This window comes from Polypterus senegalus, chromosome 10, assembly GCF_016835505.1.
Source record: "Polypterus senegalus isolate Bchr_013 chromosome 10, ASM1683550v1, whole genome shotgun sequence".
Classification (NCBI taxonomy): Eukaryota; Metazoa; Chordata; class Cladistia; order Polypteriformes; family Polypteridae; genus Polypterus; species Polypterus senegalus.
Window position 1 is genome coordinate 137374725 of NC_053163.1, and position 11976 is coordinate 137386700.

Below are 11976 nucleotides of genomic sequence, written 5' to 3' on the forward strand. Positions count from 1 at the left end.
TTGGAACCTTCTGTGGTGGGCTGGCACCCTGCCCAGGGTTTGTTTCCTGCCTTGCGCCCCGTGTTGGCTGGGAATGGCTCCAGCAGACCCCCATGACCCTGTAATTAGGATATAGCAGGTTGGATAATGGATGGAAGTGGAACCTTATGTGAATCCTATCATGTTTAAAGTTATGCATACACCAAGCTAGGCCCACCCAGCCTCCTCTTATTCTGGTTCAAATGTCTCAGGGGCGATATTGGCAACACTGGAAGACGGTTGGAGCATTTGACATGAGCTGTCCTAAAAAGGATGAGGAGAAGGGCGACTACAGGGTAACTGAGGTTTAATCATGAACTTTAGGTAGAAAATGAAAGGGAGGGGAACCCTCTCAAAGGCATCAGTATATAAGTTTCACCAAAAAAAACCGACTGACAATTTCAGAGAGAGGGTGACAGGGATTGAGCGGAGGAGTATAAAACACCTTATGATATTTGAATACATGCACTGTGTGGCAGAGGAAAGTCACTTGGTCCTCGAGAAGTGTGCTCATGCTAAAGAATAGGGAATGGCCATGGTGGTTATCTGTGGTTGGGGTAAATTTGACATGGATAATACACATAGCTCTACTTAGAAAGCAAGGTCAATGACAATAACCACCACAATTAGCGACAATTATACTCATTCACAGGTAAAGCACATATGTCCTGATACTATTACCATCTCCCTGTGTGCAACAATGAGTGGACAATAAAGTAATCCATAGTTATCCTAGTCACCAGATTGCAATACATTTAAGGCTGGCTCTGAAATAGCAGCCAAGAATTCATTTTTCACCATTAAAACAAAAAAAAAATCCCCTTTCAGATAAGGTCCACAAAAGGTTAACTGCCAAAATAAAGTATTCGTAAAACAGGTTAAGCTTTCTATGCTCCACCCTAGGCTATTTATTTCTACATATCTAAGGCTAAACTTACAGAAGGCAGTGCAAAGGTTTGGACTTCACATGAAGTCGATTACGAGGTAAAACAGATTAAAAACCGACTGTGCTGGATCAAAGAAAGATCTAAAGAGCAGTACAGGGCAATGGTTAGCACAACAGTTTCTTGGCTCCATTTGTGGCCCCAGTTTATGTAGAGCTTACTTGCGCTCCTTATTTGTGAGGGCGCTTCTCTCTCTCACACACAAACACTCAGAAATAAAAAAAAATAAAGGAGCATCTCAGTCTGGCATTTTTAAAACCATACCTGGCATAAGTATAGTGCTCAGGTGAAAAACGGTTTCATTGTGAAGGAAGAATTGCCTGAACTATAAAAGTTAGGAACTGGTTATAGGCTGTCACCACAAAGGGCATTTACAGCATGTCCAGTCACTATTCAGGGAGTGGATGTGCAGGTGGTTCTTCCATCAGGGACAGTGACAAAGTAGTTAAAGAATTATGCTTTTTTTTTTTATGCCTTCGCCCCATTTAATGCACATCATAACATCCTCTACATAATGCAAATTGAGGATAGCCACTTTTCTACACGGTTGTACTGGGCCAGTAACCTCACTTCGAGAAAAATAAAAATTAAAAAGCAGGCTCATGTACGGGGCACACTTTAGGTCCCCTGGAGGTAGTAGAGAAGAATGAAGACAAACTGCTGCTGATCAAGACTACTCCTCATTCTACACCCTAACAGTTATTGAGCAGCCGGGGGTACAAGGAGCGTTTGTGCGGGGTGCCGACTCACCCCACACGCACTTCTGCGACTCTTCATACATACAGCAGTGCACTGGTTTCACTGAAACTACTCTTATTAGCAAAAATCGTCCAAGCTTTGCCTTTTTAATAAATTTGTGTGTTTGAAGAGATGGAAGTGATTGGTTTTTCAGAATTGGATTCTGTAAAAAGAGGAAAAAAAAAAAAAAAAATCTAGCAGGGCAGAGGTTATTCTTGCTGCCCCACAGATCCAGCACTTGAATACTGTGCCAGTCAACCATTTGTTCACATGGGGTCTTCCTCCCATCAGACACACTGGTATTAAAAGGAGTGGGCCTTGAAATTAATTTGCATTTCATCCAAGACTGGATAGGCTCCGGTACCTTGCAACTGTGAATTAGACAAAATGGGTCTGATGGAAATATCTTAAGAGGATTGTAATTTTCAGGGAAACACTATTGTGAATGCTAGAGGAACGGATCTGCACTTGAACAGGAGCAGTGCAGTTTTAGTAGAATTGAACAGTTTCCCATTCTAGGCAATGTAGATTAACAGAATGGAACTGCAGCAAAAGCTTTTTGGCGTCCTGAGCCAAGGTCTTATATCCTAGTCCAAAATACTTCAGGATTCATAGAAGCACAGTGCATATAATGAATATATAGAATTTTATTTACAATTCAAAATTTTAGAGGCCTTCAATACTTTAAATAGGCACAAACCAATGAGAAACAGAAAAAAAAAAAAAGTTAAACAGGAAACTAAAGAGGAAACTTAATTGTGAAGCCACGAAAAATTCACTAGAATTTCCGTATGGCTGCATCAATCTCAGGGACAAGCTCCTTCAGCTGGTTCCACTGCTCTGGGTTTAAGGCAATTCCTGCAGGGAGCAAACAAAAGGATACAAAAATGTTACAAACAGCTTTGACCAAATGGCTATGCAGTCTGTCCACACAAGCAAAAATTGTGCAGTATACCAAAAAAAACAAAAATTTACACCAAAATGGGTGGGAACACACAAGTATCCAGTTTAAAATTTGCTTACTAGGACAGATGCCAGCTTCCCCATGACCTGGTCTAGATAGGCAAGTATAGAAAATGGATGGATGAGCAGGTTTGCAAATACGAAGAGGAACTCCACCCCAGCAGGGAGTACAAGCTTGCAAGGTGCAAGTCCAGTTTAATGCTTGTAATGGAGCTACCACTGAGCATTGGATTAACCAGTTTTCCAGAACCAATAAAGAGCAAGAGGATGATGGATGGGGGATTGGGGTTTTAAAAAAAAAAAAAAAACACACACCCCCCACACCTGACTGATCAGATTTTTGCCACAGATACAGAAAATGTCAGACTCCGGTTAGATTAGTGGCCAATACACAGCTGCTCCCCTGGGCTGAAGAGCAAATCGTCCCAGTACACAAACACATTCAAATAAAATGTTAAAACATGCACAGGTTATGTACAAAGTGTCAATTTAAAAAACAAAAAAAAGTGTATTATGTATGAAAACACTGAACTCTTGGTATAATGAAACAAGATACTCAATTTAGAGTGAAGATTTCATATTGTATTCACAAAAATGCAATGGGAGTTTAGTTAAAAGAGCAGCTAATGAGCAAAAAAACTGTCAAACTAATACTGCATTCCAGTAAAGGAAAGTTAGAAAATGCAGAAAGCAAAGCTTCTCTGCATTTACATCATGGAGGTCTCCCCTGGTCCTCAAACATTACCAAGACCAATGAAAACCTGTTCACTGTGAATTAATGAGCCTTTTCAGTGCCAGGAAAGCACACTTGGTTACATCAACCAACATGTGTCAGCAGCCTCCAAAAGAGAATTCCCAAAACAAGGCATAATAAAATCAGAGAATCAATGAAAATCTGTAACCAAGATTTAAAAAAGCACCACACACAAAAATCCCTTTAGTGCTATTCTTCAAACACTAGACCCCTGCTACAGCACTAATGACTCAGCCAGACCAGAAGATGGAGACAAACTCATAGTAAATAAAACACGTAGAATCAAAACTATAACCCAGGCATTGGGGATGCACAAACCAGTACGTTTTTTGCGCTGGTCCCCAAGCCCAGATAAGTGGGGAGGGTTATGTCAGAAAGGGCATCCAGTGTAAAAATTTTAGCAAATCAATATGCGAACAAACAATTTCCATATCGTTCTGGTCGAGTCCCGGGTTAACAATGACCGTCACCAGTACCGTTAGCCAACAGGGGGCTGGTGGAAATTGGGCTACTGTTGGCCGAAGAGGGAAGAGAGATGTGTCCAGAGGCAGGAGAGAAGGAAAGTAAAGAGTGGAACGGAGGGTAGGAACTTTAGGGCCGAAGCAAAGGTTTATGGATGTGGCGAGAGAGGACATGCAGGTGATGGGTGTAACAGAACAAGATGACGAGGACAGAAAGATATGGAAGATGATTCACTGTGGCAATCCCTAACGGGAGCAGCCGAAACAAGAATCAAAAGGATCATGCACCTAAAACAAGTCAATCTTTAAAAGCAAACACTTTTAAAAACTTTGACTTTTCAAAAATACCCAATCTTGTACAAAAGGTTTTTGTGAAGATACTGATCTTTTACATTTTCACATCCAACTCCTGTGACCACACAATGGGCCACTGCTTTATAAAATGTCTTTTAATCATGTTACCATTTTAACAAAATGTGTTAACAAAACTTTCCAGATGGAATGATAAAGCTTAAAAACAAAACTAGAAAATAAAATGGTTTGGGGAAATTCAAAGTCTCCGAACTGTATTCCATGCAGGGGTACAGCCTTAATCATCCAAATATCTTAGTCACCCTAGATATGAAAGGAAACAGCCTGTACAACTGACAACTCCAATTGCTAATAGCTTAATAAGCAGTACTGCTCATACCTTTTCAAGCAGACCACTAATGCAAGGTTTTGGTGGTTAAGCCTCTACTGCAGAACTTTAAGGTGCAAAAAGATACAGCCTTCAATACCGATCACTGCTTAATCCATACAAGTTAAACTGAATAATCAAAAACATCCATAGTCACTTTACACATGCATTTTCTGAATACACCCAATCCAGTTTTAGTATCACAGGAGGCAGAATGAATTCATGATAGTCTAATCTGGGTGGGTCTACAGTCTAATGGTATGTATTATAAAAAAAAATTAAAAAAAAAGTCTATAAATGCAAGAAAATTGTTAAAAGGGAATAAAATAAAAAGTAGGAAGCACACAACACTGGATTAAAACCAAGAAAGTAAACTTGGACAAAATTGCTAGGTGTCACAACTTTAAAGCCCACACAGATTAGAGCTAATAAAAATTCTCTTCTATTACTTGCACAGCAATTATTGGACCAAATTACTTGCATCTCACCCCAGGGTCACTGGGACAGGATCCTTCCCAGAATAGTACAAGTAGGACTTGGGCCAGTTTAGTGTCATCAAGCAACTGACCCCCACATCTTTTGGTCATCAGAAACAGAAGAGGACACGGGGAGAGTGCCAAGCATTAATACCACTAATAGCACATGTACACAGAGTATATGGCTTTTATGTTTGACCAATAAAGCAACACGTTTCCGTTCTTTGGTGCCACAACACTGGTGGTGTTCCTTCCACCTCTGCATAAAGATTAGATTAATTCACAACTCCAAATTTGCTTCCCAAATTTAAGTGGTGCTATATCCAGAGCCATCTTCCACCTTACAGCAATCCCCCTCAAACAATTTGGAAATATACAAAATAAAAGCCTGTAGCTACTGACAGCCAATAGCAAAGCCCGACGCCCTTAATTTGCACTCTGTTCCCTCCAAACACTTATAATACAGCAGCGTCAATCATTCTAGAATGGAGACTAAGTGAGGCACCTGGGAGGTTAAGGTCACCGAGATCAGACAGGGAAAGAGGCAGAACAAGAATTTACCTGTCCAAGTGGTTGGGTTTGTCACAAGTGCTATGGAGTTGGGCAAATATAAACCACAGGAGGAGTCAACTTTAGAATGAAATTTAGACTACCTAGCCTATATAGAAAATAAAATTAGTATATTCATATATTAAATACTGTATAGGAAAATATGAGCATTAACCTTAGTGCAAATATTAATGCAAGTTAGGCCAGCTAAACAAATTAAAATTGAGGCCATGCCATATTTCTTTAATTACAGCTTAGCTCTAGCTGCCAATAAAGCCTAGCGAGAGGACCCAGGAAGGGAGAACGATGAGATAGACCGCTCAAGGATGGAAGGGGGGAAAACACCGGCTGGCTCTCAACCGACCTAAAAAAAAGCAATGCAGAAAAAGATAGATAATTGACAAAAGAAATATTGGTAGTTTTAATAAAAACTAATTAGGCCAGCTGCAAATGGGGAAAGCAGCAAATAGGCTGCTTCTAGCAAGGTCAGAATGATAAATGATATAAACTAATTTGTGAACTGTTTGGGGCTCAGCCCGGTTTGGCCAAATTGGGTCTAATCCGTGTTGTTTTATTGCAGTAAAGCTAAATTATTTCATTTGCCCATCCTCTTGACTCCCGAGAGCCTTCATTCCGGGTGAAGACCTTTGGGTGTGTCTTTTTCTCTTCATCACCTACAGTTCCAAAAATATAGCAGGTGGATAAATAAAAATCACATTTAGACTGTTGTGGAGCACCATGTCACTTCAGCTTGAGTGACACAAAGCCATGGAGCAAGTCATTGGTTAAAAGGTCTTGGATAACCACAGTGGTCCACTCCACAGCCCCACCCAATATTCAATTGAGAATTATTGGCAGAATTTTAGGAGAAAACCATACCTTTCTTGCCCGGTTTTGTGTCCCCCTCCTTGTCCATGTAGAACTCTCGGATATCGATAAGAACTTTCCCCTTGAAGCAGGACACTCTAACGTATCTCATTTTACCTATCTGAACAGACATACATCAATTCTATAGGTTTTCCCCATCTTTTAGAAGAGACATTAGCAGCCTCTTCCATAGCTTGACGCTGCCACATCTGCACAAGTGAAACCAGAGCACCTGGAACATGTTCTCTTCCTCCTCGCTGGCCACGGGTACCTTCTTCTTGACAGCTGGTGGAGGTGCTGCAGTTACTTTACTGGAGCTGCTCTCACCAGTTTTCTGCTTCTTCTCAACTGGTCGCTTTGACTTCTTTGCCTGCAACAATAAAAACAATAAAACACACAAAACACCAACAGACTAAGTAGAAAATAGAACAGATTTTACCTCAAACCCCTTAGAAGTTGCCACAGCGGATAATCTTTTTCCATCCTCTGCATCTTGCTGTTACACCCACCAACTGCATGGCCTCTCTCACCAAATCCATAAACCTCCTCTCAGGCATTCCTCTTTTTCTGACAGTTCTAGCCTTAACATCCTTCTCCCAATATACTTGGCATTTCTCATAATGCTTGTAAAAACAGCCATTGTATCTTACATGAGCGAGACTTCTTGTCTCGCAGGTGAACAAATCCAGAATTTTTAAAATTAAACAGACTTGTCTGCTAGGTACAACGGTCATAGCATTTGCCAATATACCATTCAAATACAGGACACAAGTTTTCACTACGTTTGCCACATTCTCATTTTTACTACTAAACATTAGCCGCCTTCAAAAAAGACAAAAAAAAAAAAAACACTTTGGGGGTTTCTAGATTTCTACTCAATATGGGGTTTTGCTTGCATTGCTGCAACTACATCTCAGCAACACATTTCTGTTAAAGCAGTACATGTCATTTACCAGCGAGATGTGCTTTAAGGCATCAAAACACAAATTTATTAAAGAAGCTGCTCCATTTAAATCGCTGGTGTACACAAGTCATCTTTGTCACACCTGTAGTAACCACTAGTGATCGTTTCCTCAGATATTCCTACAGGTGTAATTCCAGATGTGCAATGAATAGAATATGGATGCTTGGACAGACATTAGTAAAATGTCCAAAGAATGCAGAGCTTCCAATCTGCACAAGTGTTAATGATTCTGGCAATCGCACACTGAACCTGCGCAGTCTCCAAGACACAAAGCTGTACTAGACAGGGTTCTCTGAGACATGTTAATGTGGTGCAGCAGCTCTGAAAGGAATTTAAATGTGCAGCTTCACACACTTCTCACATCACATTGTGCCTCCAAAGGAACGCATCTATTTGTAGTCACTAAGTGTGGTACCAACTTTCAGTTGGTATTACCAGGTGGGGAGAAAACCACATTTAAAATTCTCAACATTTTGGAATTTACTTCGTATCAAACTCCTGATCAATTTACCTTCATTGCATTAGGAGTCCATAAAAAAAAAAAACCACCCCACACACTTGGGGCTTCACAACACGCTGTACATAGAATTCACAGTAAAACATGACGTATGGACAAAAGTGGAAATGTGTGTACACTCAAAAAAAAAAAATTCAGTTGCACAAAGCCAACACGTAAGCCAACTTCCATGCATTTACGCTACATAAATCCTGGTCAGCATGATAAACAAACGCTTGTGCATGCACCTGCTGCCCCACCCCGACACCTCCCAAAAATTTTCCATATTTTAAAATGCAAATCAATTTAAATAGCCCTTTCCGTTCAGTTAAACACAATGGAAAAGCACGGTGGGAATTTCAGCGAATGCGAAGTTGAGGCAAGGAAAAATGTACTATTTGTTGGCTTAAGCAGTGAAACAAAAAAGAAGTCGATAGAGTGCAGAGCTCTAAAGTTAAAGTTCAAAAAGTCACACAGTGCCCAAAATAAAAAGGCCAGATATCAAAGTCGCCGTAAAAAGGCGAGTCATTGCCCACTATCCAAGTGTTATATGGAAGCAAATAGGGGTCCAGAGAATTCGGGGGGGTTGTTTAGTTGGGGGAAAAAAATAAAGTCCTCTTCAATCTCAGTTTGTCATTAAAGTAGCAGGTCAAACTTAACCCGAGGTGGGTTCCCTCCTCTCCAGCGTAACGGTTAGTAATTTGCAACTACATCCTAGGAGCGGGATGGGCAGTGGCATCCACAACCGTGTCCATTATCAGATCACACACTGGTGTGAAACGATACCTCTAAATGGAAGAGTGTGTGTGTATATATATATATATATATATATATATATATATATATATTTTTTTTTTTTTTTTTAAATTACCTACACCCCCTTTTACAGCTGCTGTGTTAGCAAAAATAGAGAATGAAATGTGGGAAGTATGGGTGGTACTACTACATAAATATGTAAAATGTGGACTCGCTTAATTTTCCAAGACAACTTTGTGAAGAATTTTTAAAATGGAATGCAAGCTAGAAAGTAGAAACTGTTCTGTGCTTTAAAATGAAGCAATTTCAATTTGTAACAAATAAATACACCGGAAGACAGGATACTACTACACAATCAACCCGTTTTACACAAGTTCTGAGAAAATGATCATAAAGTGGTTACACTCAAGTCCTCACAGTAGTGACACTAATGCACTTAAGCCATACTAAAGTTACACAATAAAACATTAGATATGTTAAACTGTTAAAGCTTACAAGTGCCACAAAAAAATGACTGCCAGTCATTGTTACACAGCCAACACACACCAACATCTTATCCACAAAACATTCAGCTATTGTACCTTAACATTCAGGATTTAACAAACACACACACAGATGCTGTGCAGCATTTCTACACAGCTGTTAAAGCAGACAGTCAAACAAGAGGCAGCCTACAAGCTTGTCCTCTTAAGGCACAGAATAGGTTTACAGTCTGAATTCATTAATAAGTGAATGATGATTTATAGCTGGCACAACTCAGAATGTCTTCGCCAGGAAAAGCGACAGCAAGGAGCTCTTGGCGTTACAAAGTCAGACAGAAAATTGTGAACTTTATATTCCTACCTACATGATCTTGCGATACAGTGCCTTGAACAGATTTTAAAAACTGTCTTGGACATGTGCTACACAGCATACCAAACTGATAAAGAGCATGGTAGTGAACACTTCCCTCCACACAACCTTCAAATTTTTATTTTAAATTTAGCAGTTTACCATCACACCAGGGGAATTCCAGTCATGTATAAAGCCTCCAAGGACAGGGGTCAATGCAAAGTGTACCTTGCACTAGTTTAAGCTTAAGAACAGTTGGGCTTCCCAGATTAAGACAAAAACTTGTCATTGCCACATTTAAATATAGCAAAAGTGACCAAAGTACCACCAGTCAAATCAGTGTTTCGAAGCCCTGTTAAGTTTACCGCTGCCCTATACAGATGTAGGACATCCAAAAGAATTTGGCAGATGAAACAAAGCCACATGCGATAGATAGATGCACAAGCCTAAAACAGAATAGAACACGCTTTATAGAGTGAATAAGAGAAAAAAAAATAAAAAAAAAAATAAAAAGGGATGCTAAAAGAAAAACAATTTAATTGTTAGGTAGCAAGTAGCTCTGGCATTTGGAGCCATTTAAAAAGTTGCCTCTATACAGTAAGTGGACATGGCAGGCTGCAAGATTAATGGTCATTAATACCATTTCCACGATTTAAAATGTTTTACAGAAATACTCAATACTCCCTCCAAAACCATCCCCTTATTAGTTTGTTGTTTGGTCCATCTCCTGGTTGTCTGGAAGAAAAGGACATGCCCAGGTAATAAACCTGTAGGAAAATTTATGAAAAGTTAAAAATGAGGGGGTCTGGTAGAGAAAAGCATTGAAAATACCAAATGAGAACTCCCATCTGCCAAGTGAAGATTAGGAAGGTCCCACAGACTCGTCAGAGCACGTAGATGGTGCAGTCGTGCCACTGGCTCAACGACATCCAGTAATTCTCAGCAACCGTACTAATGGAGACTGAAGAAGCCCACTGTGCAGAATTAAGAAATATTTCTTCAGTGTTCTCAAATATAACGTAATACGAAGTAAAATAAAAGATCAGCTGTAAGAACACTTCGTTAACTCATCGAATGGGGCAGGCGGTCGAGCCTTTCCAATTTACGAGGCAGCTCGGTTCAAACGTCGCACACCTGCTGGCTTTACTCCGAATGCTTTGGCATTTCAGTCTGATCAAGGCAACAACTGGACATTAACCTCTGTGCGACGAATGGCACTCACCTTACAGTGTGACCAACGATATCAACCTTAATAAACTGGGCAGCCAGCAGCCAAATTGCGACTCAGTTATGTCTCTGCGGAAACCTAAAACGCTGAATGAAACACGGCGCTGTAAATACGCATCAAGTTACAGTATACCTTACCTCGGAACTTCCCCCCCATTCCCCCTTTGGCCGTAGATTACCCATAGGGGTACACACAGAGAGTTTTCCGGGTACACCATCCTAAGTCAATTATCGAACAACCTTCACTAGCCCTTTGTCCCGACAGGGATTGCTACCCCACCGGCCCGTTCTGGATCACGCCAAGCCTACTACTGGGATCAGGAGGTGGTAAATTTTAGGCCCAAGTCGTTATGGTATAGAGAAGAGAAAAAATAACCTTCTTGTCGTCTTCATCTTCCAAACTACTGTCATCCGAACTTGACGAAAGAATCTCCTTTGATTTCGGCATGTTTTACTTCTTTTCGCTGCAAAAAGAAAGAAAGTTAACTTTTTAAAGAGGTAATGGTTAAGCCCTTCGTAATTACACACATTAGCGGTTTAAAATTACGAACTGTAAACTTCTGCAGAAGTAACAAAACCCACTCCTGTGAAAGAGTCTTCTCATACAGCACGTCAAACTCCAATTTCGGAATACGTCTTGGCAAAAAAAAAAAAAAAAAAGTTCCAAACACTTCTATCATCCAACGGTAAACTCCCAGCCAAAAAAATAAATAAAAATTAAGGCGTTAACGTAAACGAATTTTCTAAAAAGATCCAGCACCTGCGTACTAGTTCCTCGATCCGTCTATGTATACTAACAGCACTCCTTAAGGCTCCGTCAAGTTTAATCAAGACCTCACTATGTAGTTTTTAAGAATGAAGAATGGAAACTGGTATTATTGCATAAATGATATAAAGGACTTACGCCTTATAATCTTAATTATTCCGTCCAGTGATAATTGATGCAGGAATGTAATGATCTTAGTTTTTCCACTTTATTTGCGGGTATCATCCTCCGTTCTTCTTACAGATCCTTCGTACGCTTTCACTGCGCAGCTTTGTCCTCCTGTGATGAGCCGTACGCTGATTAAGTTATTTGTCTCAGGTTTCGCACAGGTGCCAACAATCCGAGCCTGAATTCTTAACCGTAATTCCCTAAAAAAATCGTACAACTATGTACGTTCTGCGTGATTCAATTCAAGCAAATAATATCATTTAGACCTGGTATTATTAAGTACACTTTTCACGTGATCGTACAAAGTATTAGAAATACA

The 11976-nt window shown here is 40.1% G+C and overlaps 1 protein-coding gene across 3 annotated transcripts; it reads right to left on the reverse strand.

Annotated features, from left to right (window-relative positions):
- Positions 1-2329: 2329 nt before the first annotated feature.
- LOC120536285 (activated RNA polymerase II transcriptional coactivator p15-like) lies at positions 2330-11772 on the reverse strand. 3 transcript variants are annotated; one of them, XM_039764609.1, is made up of 5 exons: positions 11628-11772; positions 11100-11187; positions 6682-6819; positions 6462-6570; positions 2330-2558 (listed from the first exon to the last, which is right to left on the reverse strand). In XM_039764609.1, exons 2-5 carry the CDS (start codon positions 11169-11171, stop codon positions 2479-2481), a joined length of 399 nt encoding a protein of 132 aa, XP_039620543.1. In that variant the 5' UTR covers positions 11172-11187; positions 11628-11772; the 3' UTR covers positions 2330-2478. The 3 variants fall into 3 exon arrangements, with proteins under 3 accessions (XP_039620543.1, XP_039620544.1, XP_039620545.1); XM_039764610.1 differs by lacking the exon at positions 11628-11772 and adding an exon at positions 11484-11608; XM_039764611.1 differs by lacking the exon at positions 11628-11772 and adding an exon at positions 11306-11402.
- Between the last annotated feature and the right edge of the window lie 204 nt (positions 11773-11976).